At 31.8% G+C, this 12450-nt stretch overlaps 2 protein-coding genes across 2 annotated transcripts; one reads left to right on the forward strand and one right to left on the reverse strand.

The window, feature by feature from the left end:
* The first annotated feature begins 3520 nt into the window (after positions 1-3520).
* LOC139499333 (uncharacterized) lies at positions 3521-4513 on the forward strand. The gene has a single exon (XM_071288001.1). It carries the CDS (start codon positions 3521-3523, stop codon positions 4511-4513), a length of 993 nt encoding a protein of 330 aa, XP_071144102.1.
* Positions 4514-6315: 1802 nt separating this feature from the next.
* On the reverse strand, positions 6316-6924 carry LOC139499334 (uncharacterized). The gene has a single exon (XM_071288002.1). It carries the CDS (start codon positions 6922-6924, stop codon positions 6316-6318), a length of 609 nt encoding a protein of 202 aa, XP_071144103.1.
* Between the last annotated feature and the right edge of the window lie 5526 nt (positions 6925-12450).

Consider the following 12450-nt stretch of genomic DNA (forward strand, 5'->3'; position numbering starts at 1 on the left):
ATCCTCTCGACAATCCACATTGTTAAGGGGAACAAAGTCTGAAAAGTCTAATCTTACTTGACTAGGATTGTCAATTGTAATGCGGTCGATCGTTGGTTCTATTCGGACTCCGGAAGTTCTGTGGTTCTTGCTGGTTCCTTCAGCTGTGCGGTGGTTCTTTCAATGCCCTCCAGCGTCCTATGTCAATAAAACCTGAACCTCATGAAAAGCCAAAAGTACTGAAATTAATGTTAAAAACCAAGAAATAACGAAATCAAACAACAATATTTATATCGACTCTTTTATTTAGTAAAACCATGGTTTATCCAACCCTGGAATTACTTCGTCCGTTTTTGTCGAGTTTTGCACACTTTTGACATTCCTTGAATTTACAGCAACACAAATGCATTTCAGTTATAAAAACAGAGTCTGTTTTATTGATTAAATCCTTAGATTTTTAAGTTAAGTTTAATGTAGATATTTAGTTGTTTATATTATCCAAAAAAGGTTCTAAATATTGAAGCTTGTAGTCATCTTTCCATCTTAAAGTTTATCTTTCAATTCCACAGTCTTTATAATTTCATCTCTCTTATTCACATCCCTCAGTTGTGATTATAAGTGCTGATTTACATTGCCGCCATATTGAGAACATGTTTTTATGATATTTGTGGTGGTTTTTTTTTTGCAATGTAAATCTCTTTTGATTTGTTTACATTTTATCTACCCGGAAACTTAAGTTCATGGAAAACCTCTTAATTATTATATATACGTCATAGGATTATTCATGTTACTTTAAGTTAACGTCCGTTAATACAAGTGTTTTACAATTGTATTTAGTAGCTTCCTCGTCCTCGAAATTTAAGATCAACTACAACTGACAAGGCATGCAGTGCTGTGAAGACACTAACAACTGATTGTACTCCATGTAAAACATTTAATATAGCTCGATGAAAACACGGTCTAATTAAATGCAACAGTAGTATACCGCTGTTCAAAATTCATAATTCGATAGAAAAAAAAAACAAATCCTGGTTACAAACTAAAACTGAGAGAAAACGTATCAAATATAAGAAAACTATGACACAACAGAGACAAAACACCGAAACGTAACACACAGAGAAACGAACTGTCATGTAACAATGGCCATTTTCCTGACTTGGTACAGGGCATTTTATAAAAAGGTTAGGTTAATTCACGATGAAAAATATCGAACAGGGCTGTCACACCTCGAATACACTGCTCTTATAAAATAATGTTAGTTTATGATTTCAACTTTGATAATTTCTTTTTTTAGATTCATCATGGACACGAATCATAGTTACCAGGAAAATGACGACAAAAAGCGAATGAATGGAATAAGAAAATTTACATACTGGAAGAAATATGGGGTTAAACGTTTTCCTTATCGTGGAAAGCGCAAATACACTCCTTTGGTTTACCAGGCTGATGATGGAGGAATCGTTATCTCAAATGACGTTTTCGGATTGACAATCAGACAGTTTGAACGAATGTATAAAGATTGTTTAGATAGAAGAAAAACACACGAAAGCTGGATAATGAATCTTAGATATCCCGACAAAGCTTCAAATGAATATCTGGAATACTTAGATAAGTGTACAGACTGTAATAAAGGTAATTACTTTTTTTTTTATTTCTGTCACAAAATAGAGAATTGGATTTGTGTCTAAAATTTTGATTTGGAACAAATCTAAAACTAATCTTGAAAGATGAAAAAAACATGTGATAATTTAGAACCATAAGTCAGAAACAAACAGAGTCAGGACCTTATAATGCAGACGTTGTCTTCTGTCTTTGTATAACATTATATTTTTTTTTTGTTTATTTTTTTTTTGTCTCTATTTAAGCAATCGATTGTTTCGCGTAAATTTACTATGGCAATGCCATTAAACACTTGCTTATTGTAATTTAGGTTCTGTTTATATGGTGAGTCAAACTGCAACCAACAGCTCCAAAACATCAACCTCAATCAATCGCTGGTGGATAATTGTCTCATTTATAATCATACAACATCTTTTTTTGAAATTGACAACACCATAAACTGTTTTTCCTTTCTCGTTTTGTGTATTGCTTGGACTGTTGTTTTCCTTGTGTGAATGGTTTACACTAATATGTGCTGGGACCCTTTACAGCTTACTGTTCGATATGAACCAAGCCTCCGTGATGCTGACCGCTTTTTGACCTATATTCATGATAAGGGTTTACTTTTACAAATTGTGTCTGAAAGAGTTGTCTCATCGGCACTTATGTCACTTCTTCGTATTTACATGTACAAAGACATTACTTAACAGAAAACGATTGAAAAACCCGAAAATTTAGAAAACAATAAAATTTACTATAAACTACCGAATGATATTTCGTCATCTTAAGTAAAAGGACTATGATACTACAGAAGGCGACATATCCAACAATACTGTTTTCTGCAATTGGTGGTAAGACTTTTTTTGTCATTATGTAACGGATCTTGGGGCTATACCTATGTATTACGAACGTCATTATACGATTTAGATATGAAGAAGTATATTTAAATATCTTTTTTTATTTCATAGAGCATTTGTCTTGGACTGAAAATGATTCTATAGAAAACCACTTGGTTAACCACCTTATAAGAACAATAGGTACTGAAATAGACATACGTAAAAGACAAATACTGTTTATCTTAAATGATAAAATATTAAATGCACATGAAAACAATATAACACAAATATCAAGTGGGAGTTTAGCAGAAGGATTGGATTTACCAGGAAGTGACGTAGATATAATGATTGTCGATGAAGTGGTAAACGTAACACAGATTGAAAGGAATATCAAACATCCGGTACAACGTACTGAAGTATTTATGGAGACAGGTACTGATTATCCTGGATTTACTAGACTCAGATTGATAGCAGCAGGGAAAAGAGCAAATGAAGTTGTATCTAATGAATGTATTGTAAATACACAAACAGGTCACTATTTATCAACTACCAACTTTTTAAATTATTTAAAGCAAAAAAACCAGGAGAATAATTTATCTATACACGGTCCCTGCTTATCAAATACAAATCAAACTATTGATATTGCATTCTGCCTAAGAAGTAAATATTTGCCATACCATGCTATGCCATGGAAATTGCGTTATCGACGGCAATGGCCCCCTAATGCAATAATTGACAGGATAATAAATTACGGTTGTTTATTAGTACCTATAGGACCCAGGATTATGGAAAATTGTAATTTATTATGGAGAATATCTTTCTCAGTGGCAGAAAAACAACTTGTACATTCGTTTAATTTTACTCAAGTCTTGTGTTATGGTCTTCTTAAATTAACATTAAAGCGTATCGTAAACACAAACGACGATGTCAAAGATTTGCTGTGTTCTTACTTCTTGAAGACTGCTTTATTCTGGGTCTCAGAGGAAGTTGATATTGACACATTTCAATTACCTAAATTGTATATTTGTTTTTCACTCTGCATGAATAAGTTGATATTATGGGTAAACAACTGTTACTGTCCGAACTATTTTATACCTGAACACAACATGTTCTTAGGAAAGATCAATCAACATAACAATAACTCACTACTCAGTGTACTGAATAGTATAAAATATAGTGGAATTAGTGGATTGATGCAGAATTTATTTCATTCTTATCCTTGTAAAAAAAGCTGTTATCCACCATATAGTGAAACCAGTGAACAATCAATACTAATGTTAGAATTCCTGTTTTACAGACTTGTTTTTATGTTGTATAGTACGAAAAGATTGTTACGTCTTACACACAATTATAACGTACTAACATTTATTGAGTCTTTACAAAATTCCGTATCGTCAACACTTCATATCGGTGTTTGTAAGTTTCATTATGCTTTCATCAGTCAAAATGTAGCACAATTATTACCACCACCGAATACAAATTATAACATACACACAAGTTATCATAGACATTTACAAAACGGTATACAGAGGGATGCTTTGACAGGTTGGTTGTTGTACGCGTCGTATTATTATGTAACAGGACAGTACAATGTAACACTCAAACTTACGGAATATATGCTATCAAAATGGTTACCTGGTATGGTATTAATTAACCAATCCAACTACAGTGAAGCAGATATAGATAACTACAGAAATAATGTACATACTTCAATGCCACTGAATGTCAGGATGAAAATAGCTGTTGTTAATAATGTCATGTACTTACCGCACTCATCATTAATACCAAAGGAACTAGATCTGGAGGTAGAAGACGATATGTTCTGGATATCACCTATTACAATGTCTCACTGTCTAAGATTTCTATGCTATCATCACATTGGTGATACTTTCAATAGACAAAAGGCATTACGTCATTTAGGTTTATCACGTTATGTGTCACCTGATGTATTATCTTATAGTTTAACACTAGCTGGAGTATGTCATGAGATTTCCGGTGATAAGGACACAGCTTTTTATTGTTATGATGCAGCTTTGCAATGTGATATTCATATATGTACCTCAGCAGAAAAAAGGAAGTCAAGACTTTTAACCATTTAAATCAAAGTTGATGTCTTATTGAACCTTACTATGACCTTTAGGCCAAACTAAATATAAAGGTGTAATCGAGCTGTACTATGTTAGGGTTGTACGTCTTTTACTTTATTCAATAATATTATTGACATGATAATAGATGATAGTTGTTTGTTAGTACCTACAAGACCTAGGTCTATGACAGATTGCGATTTATTATGGAGAATATCTTTCTCAATGACAGAACTTGTACATTCGTTCAATTTCACCCAGCTTTTGTGTTCTGGTTTTCTTGAATTTACATTAAAGGGTATCATTTACACAAACGACGATGTCAAAGATTTGATTTCTTCTTACTTTTTGAATACGGCTTTATTCTGGGTCACAGAGGAAGTAGATATTGACACATTTCAAGTACCTAAATTGTTTATTTGTTTTTCTCGCTGCCTAAGGTAGCAATACACAGTTAGGAAAAAAACTTAAAGTTGACACTATTAATTATTAAACACCCTCTTTCCCCCTCCTTTTTAACAAATAAGGCTTGATATTTGTGTTATGCATGTATGTATTTATAGAAAGAGAATCTTCCATAGATTTGATTTCTGATGGTCATAATGGTGAAATATAATCCCTTTTTGGTGTAACCATGGCAACAATCTGCATGTCGTTTATACAAAGTATTGAAAAAAGGGGGGTGAACATGTCACAAAAGTCTCCAAAATTATTTTATCAAGTGGTTAAAAAAAAAATCTGCATTTCTGCTCGTTTTTCCATAAATTTGAATTGAAAAGACCCAGCGCAAAATCTTTGTTGATAACACTACAATAAATTATGGACCTATGGACAGTACGGATAGAAAAATACGGACTGTTAAACAGATAAATGACCTATAAAACATGCAAAAACAATCTAAATGTACATATAAACCCAATAAGAAGTCTATATTATTCTTCAATTATCTTAAAATCAATTGTATTGTTTAAAAACTTTCATATTTAAAATATTCACCTTGGCCATAATGCGAAACTAAACTTCTAACTGTGTTTTACTACCTAAATAAGCTAATATCATGGGTAAACAACTGTTACTGTCCGAACTATTTCTTACCTGAACACTAAATGTTCTTCTATCTATCTTCATATTTCCGCACTCAGTCACAACTTTGACTATTATGTGCCGTTGCATGCGTGGCTTATTTCCAATTTAAAAGAGATAATTTTTTCAGTAATATTACGTTACATTGCATTGGTGCATAGAAAACTAAAGTAAAATATAACAGTGATTTAATACATTTTTTTGGTGCATTGTTATCCTATGTATATTTCTTGTTAAAAATAACGGGAAGGATTGTGCCTGATATTCATATGATGAATCATAATCTTTCAATCAGTTTAATTGAAATCTGGAGCTGGCATGTCAGTTAACTGCTAGTAGTCTGTTTTTATTTATGTATGTTTGTCATTTTGTTTGTTTTCTTTGGTTACATCTTCTGACATCAGACTCGGACTTCTCTTGAACTGAATTTTAATGTGCGTATTGTTATGTGTTTACTTTTCTACATAAGCTAGAGGTATAGGGGGAGGGTTGAGATCTCATGTTTAACCAAATGTGTCATCACTATGTCACATTCTCAAAACAAACAAATATTTATAAAGAAGCACAAAAAGCATCTATCAAATTTTAAAACTACATTCTTGCTTCACGTGTTTGACGTAAGAAACTTCGTAGCTTCGTGAATGTATATTATTCATATTTGTGTTTTCAATAACGACTATACAAAATGGCGACTGTGTTAACACTAGACGAAGAAAAGATTGAGTAATTAAGCATCACAGGATAACTGCTGTTGTAGTATGTATGTCCTCCGTTACTGTGTATGTCAGGATAACTGCTGTTGTAGTATGTATGTCCTCCGTTACTGTGTATGTCAGGATAACTGCTGTTGTAGTATGTATGTCCTCCGTTACTGTGTATGTCAGGATAACCGCTGTTGTAGTATGTATGTCCTCCGTTACTGTGTATGTCAGGATAACTGCTGTTGTAGTATGTATGTCCTCCGTTACTGTGTATGTCAGGATAACCGCTGTTGTAGTATGTATCTCCTCCGTTACTGTGTATGTCAGGATAACTGCTGTTGTAATATGTATGTCCTCCGTTACTGTGTATGTCAGGATAACTGCTGTTGTAGTATGTATATCCTCCGTTACTGTGTATGTCAGGATAACCGCTGTTGTAGTATGTATGTCCTCCGTTACTGTGTATGTCAGGATAACCGCTGTTGTAGTATGTATGTCCTCCGTTACTGTGTATGTCAGGATAACCGCTGTTGTAGTATGTATGTCCTCCGTTACTGTGTATGTCAGGATAACCGCTGTTGTAGTATGTATGTCCTCCGTTACTGTGTATGTCCCGTACATTCTGTTTAACTGTTTATGCATATTGACCTACAGTCATTATTTAATTAATGCCCCCGTACATGTATTCATCAACTCAATTTTTGAAGGAAAGAAATATTCAAATGTTTGAAGTGTATAATAATCTCTTTCTGTCTGTATTGAGATCAATAACTCTTTAAGAATGATCACTTGTTTTAATAACGGATACATATTTAGGTATTGACTATGTCTATGAATTTATGACTGTATGCATTAAAATAAAGAACTATGTTTATTCAATATGAACAAAGTTTAGCTAATCACACAATGTGGACTATTTACTATTAAAATATCAGGAACACACATTGATCAACTCACACTTGCCACATTGGTAAACATTCCATATCGCATTACAGTTATTTCTCTGTTTGTGGTTTGAATATGAACAAAATGTACTACAGAGTGTGTCACTTATACACGTGTATATTTGCACAAAGCTCATCAGGTACAATCGGTAAGATATAAAGTAATCAATGGACTGTTCAATTTGTTTTTTGGAAATGTATGTATAAAAGTAAGAATGGAGTGGGGTTTTGAAATATTTTGTATACAGTTATGTTTCAATTAACGTAAAAGTCCTTTGCTATAAGTGTTTTACACTCATAATCGGGATTTTAATCTGTTTGTTTTAATAAAAACAATTAAAGATATGATCTGAAAAAGTACGTAAGAAATCTTTAACCAGGACGTTTTTTTTCTTTCTTTCTGATGCAGCTTCCTTCAACGACGGCATTGCTTAATGCAAGTCATATTCAGGTAGTTAGCAATAAATGTGTATCCAGAAATCAAAGGAAGTTTTTTTTTTACTTTAAATTGTTATACATCTTTTTTCGGAGCCTCTAATAGCTAATCAGGAATATGTAGCGGCGGTATGGTTACCGGTTTTTTGTAAATGTTGTATGGCATCTGATCTTGGGTAGAGAATTGTCTCAATTATTATCATACCACATATCTGCGAGTTTCTGAATATTTAAAAAAAAACCTGCTCAGTCCAATATCTTGTTTTATTTACATGTTTTTTCTCTAAATTGAGTTATTGTCTGATAATAAGTATTTTGCTGTTTTACGTTTCTGTTACAAACCAGCTTATATGAGCAAGTCAAATACTAATAATATCATCATATAAACATCATATAAACACAAAGAAAATTGAAAATCTCGCAAAATTAACTAATCATAATTGTAAGGCATATTTCACTTGTTTATATTTCCTTACCGTTCAATTAAACTATTATTGTACAATTGGACTAGTATCAAACACTTATGATTATTTTCTATCTACTTGTTAAATTCTAAGCCAATGCAAATTTATTCAGGATTTTACATTTCCTGCAGGGAGTGTTTCTTCTTTTGTTTTCATCTTCCTACAACTACAGGGTAAAATCAAAAAAGTGATATGGTGGGCAGACTTTAGACAGGTTAGAACTGTAAATCTTCTTCATTGAAGGTTATGTCAACTTTATCTCAATGCAGTAAATGTAATCAGAAATCAAAAACATATTTCATTTTTAACTTTATCAACTATTTTAGCAGTTAAATGGTTATCACCTGCATTATATAGCTTACTGTTATCCCATTAATAAACTATTGATATTTTAATTTAACTTCACGTTTCAATCACAAATCAAATGTACAATTAATACAATTATAACATTAAACATCTACAGTGTTTTATCCTTTTTTGAAATTCTTATAAAGTCTACATCCAAACTAGGCACCAGTAATGATGTCATACGTGTTGTCTCACTAGGTACACTGTTAATTATGACTGTACGACGTTGAGATATTCAGCCACTAGGATTGTCAGTTTGCGTCCTCCTTAAATAAAAACTGAACTTCATGATATATCAGAAAGTTCTGAGAAAGGTGTTTAACACCAAAAAATAATCAATCAATCAATGATATCTATATCGACTCTTTTATTAATTTAAACCATGGTTTATCGTACACATGAACAAATTTGTTGACTTTCCTTACACTTACGTTGACACAAATACACTTAACAATTATGACAAATAGCAGTGACTGTTTTATTGATCAAATTATATGATTGCTAGTTAAAGTTTAGTGTAGATGTTTAGTTGACTTTATTATCAAAAAATAGCTTCTAAATATTGAGTGTTTTATTGATCAAATTATATGATGTATAATTTTAGTTTAGTGTAGATTTTTAGTTGTCAATATTATCAAAAAGTGCTTCTAAATATTGGGTCTGATTTATTAATAAAATCCTATGATTTATAGTTTGAGTTCAGTGTAAATATTTAGTTGTCTATATTATCAAAGAGTTTTTAAATATTAAAGTTTGCAGCCATCGTTCCATATATAGGTTCATCATTCATTTACATAGTTTATTTTAATTTCATCTCTTTAATTTACATCCGTCAGTTAAAATTAGAAATGCAGACTTACATTGCCGACAAACTAATAACAGGTTTTTATTTTAAATTTTTGTTTGTAGTATAAATCACTTTTGAATAATTCACAGTTTGTAAATAAAGGCAACAGTATTATACCGCTGTTCAAAATTCATAAATCGATAGAGAAAAAACAAATCCGGGTTAGAATCTGAAATTGAGGGAAACGTATCAAATATAAGAAAACTACGACACAACAGAGACACAATACCAAAATGTAACACACACATAAACGAACTATAATGTAACAATGGCCATTTTCCTGACTTGCGGTATACTACTGTTGCCTTTATTTGGTACATGGCATTTGATGTTAAAACCTGAAACCATGATTTTTGAACGCTTTAAATCACCTAGGCACAAGCAACAAAAGAAATTAAAACAACAATTCATCAGATCGTTGCATTTGACCAAATGGGATTGTCTATGGAAACCATTAAAATGAAAATGATGAAAATATTGTGTGGTAACTCGATAAGGTAATGATTTAATTTCCGTTATTGTCCGTTAATACACGTGTTTACACTTTTATTAAGTAGCTACCCACTCCTATGAATTAAAAACAAAAACAATGAGCTATCATTTTGACAAGTGCTTAACAGTCAGTTTACCAGGAAGTTTTATTTCACTCTTCGTGTCAGCTTCCTTTAATGACAGCTTTAAACATTTTAAGTGATACCGAGGTATTAAGCAACGGATAGTTATACACAATCCATAGATTGTGTTGAAATTTACGCAATTATATACCAATCCGATGATATAAGATTATGCACGAAATGTTACGAATGACAAGTATTCCTTAATTTTTAAAACATGTTAACTTATAATATGGCAAACCTTTTCATCCTCAAGTTTCAAGTTTTTAATAGTACTTTCGCATTGCAGGGGAGGAAAGCATGATTGTTATATTTAATTAATTTAAAACGTTTCGATAGAAGTAAATAGTATCTTTAGAAGGGAAGTGAACAATTTATGTTTCCATTAAAGTAAGGGAACAACTTTGAGTTGACAAAACACCTTTTTTTGTGTTTAATCAGACTCGAACACAGTTGTTATTTGTTAAACAAATAATCAGCTACGAAATATGGATAATGAATTATTTTTGTGACCTTAAAATTGTTATCAAACTCGCATAGAAAAACGCATTTGCACGAGGACTTATTTCTATGTTGCCCATTTGTTTGATGGGTTATAGCATATGATTTTTTCATTTGATTAGGGACTTTCCGTTTGCATTTTCCTCGAAGTTCAGTATTTTCGTGATCTCAATTTTTTTTAATAGGATTATGTTTATATCTATACAGTGTTATGTGACCGTCGGTTGTTTTCAGTGTCATCTCGATGGAAACTTAGTTGAGGTTTAGATTACAATGCACACGAAACGAAGCTACATATACTCGAGTCCATGTCCTGTAAATTATTTCATTTGGACTTTTTATAATTTGGATAAATATTTTACATTTTTATCAATCTAATATGATAATTTGAGTGCCCCTTTAATATTGCACAGACTGTCTCTGTATATTGTCCGGTTGTAAGTCTATATTGAGATTAATAACGCTTTTAGAATTAACACTTGTTAAAATAATGGATATTTTTGTTTTTTTACTATTTCTTTGAACTTATGACATTATTCATTAACGTATCAGACCAGGTTTCTTTAGTTTAGTTTAGATTATTAAAGAAAACTCAGCCACAGAAGACTGCGTAACAGGATCATATTATACACAATATTAATTACAACATAGTTCATAATACAAACAGAATACATTTTTAAATTATACACCTTCAGAAATAAGTTTGTGTTGATTACAGTTTTAAATTAGACAAGCATCTTTTCTACCTTTTGAATAAAAATTGACAGCTTAGACAGCACATTACTATTACTATATTTAAGCATGCCAAGTTCTTTTGTTTCATTTGGATATTTTAAATAATATGGAGGTATGAACTTCCCCCTTAAATCCTTAACTTCACAATATTGTATATCTATATTAAGAATAATTAAGACTCACAAGGCCTACGGTGAAGACAATTAAATCATATTTTACTACAAGTAAAACAACGAGAATAGCTCGATGAAAACACGACCGAAGTTGACAATGGTACACATAATGTTAAAAAATTGAACCTCGAATACTCAGCTCTTATAAAATGATGTAAGTTCATAATTTAAAATCTTAGGTAATTATTTCAATTTTAAGATTCATCATGGACACAAATAACGGAAACCGGGAAAATGACGACAGACAGCATATTTATAGAACAAGAAAAAATAAATACTGGAAGAAAAATGGGGTTAAACGTTTTCCTTACCGTGAAAAACGGAAATACACGCCATTGGTTTACCAGTCTGATGATTGAGGAATCGTAATCTCAAATGATGTTTTCGGATTGACAATCAGACAGTTTGAACGAATGTATAAAGATTGTTAAGATAGAAGAAAAACACACGAAAGCTGGATAATGAATCTTCGATATCCTGACAAAGTTTCAAATGAATATCTGGAATACTTAGATAATTGTACAGACTGCAATAAAGGTGATTACTTTTATTTTATTTCTGTCACACAAAAAATAGTTTGATTTGTGTCTAAAACTTTGATGTAGAACAAATTTAGCAATAATCTTGAAAGATGGAGAAAAAAAACCATGTGTTAATCTAGACCCATAAGTCATAGACAAACAGAGTCAAGACCATATAATTAAGGCATTGTCTTTTGTCTTTGTATATCATCAGACTTATTTATTATTTGTTTTTTTTTATTTTTCCATACAAGCAATCGATAGTGTCGCTTAACATTATTATGACAAAGCCATCAAATAATTGCTTATTGTGATAGGTTCTGTTCATTTGGTGACTCATACTGCGACCTTTAGCTCCAAAACATCGACATCAATTAATCGCTGTTGGATAGTTGTCTCATTTATAATTCATACACCATCTTCTTTTATTAAATTGACAACACCATGACCTGTTTCTCCTTTCTCGTTTTTTTTTGTATAGATTGGACTGTTGGTTTTCTTGTTTGAATGGTTTTACACTAATATGTGCTGGGGTCCTTTACAGCTTCCTGTTCGATGTGTGCTAAGGCTCCGTGTTGAAGGCCGT

The sequence above is a fragment of the Mytilus edulis genome, chromosome 12 (genome assembly GCF_963676685.1).
Source record: "Mytilus edulis chromosome 12, xbMytEdul2.2, whole genome shotgun sequence".
NCBI classification, from domain to species: domain Eukaryota; kingdom Metazoa; phylum Mollusca; class Bivalvia; order Mytilida; family Mytilidae; genus Mytilus; species Mytilus edulis.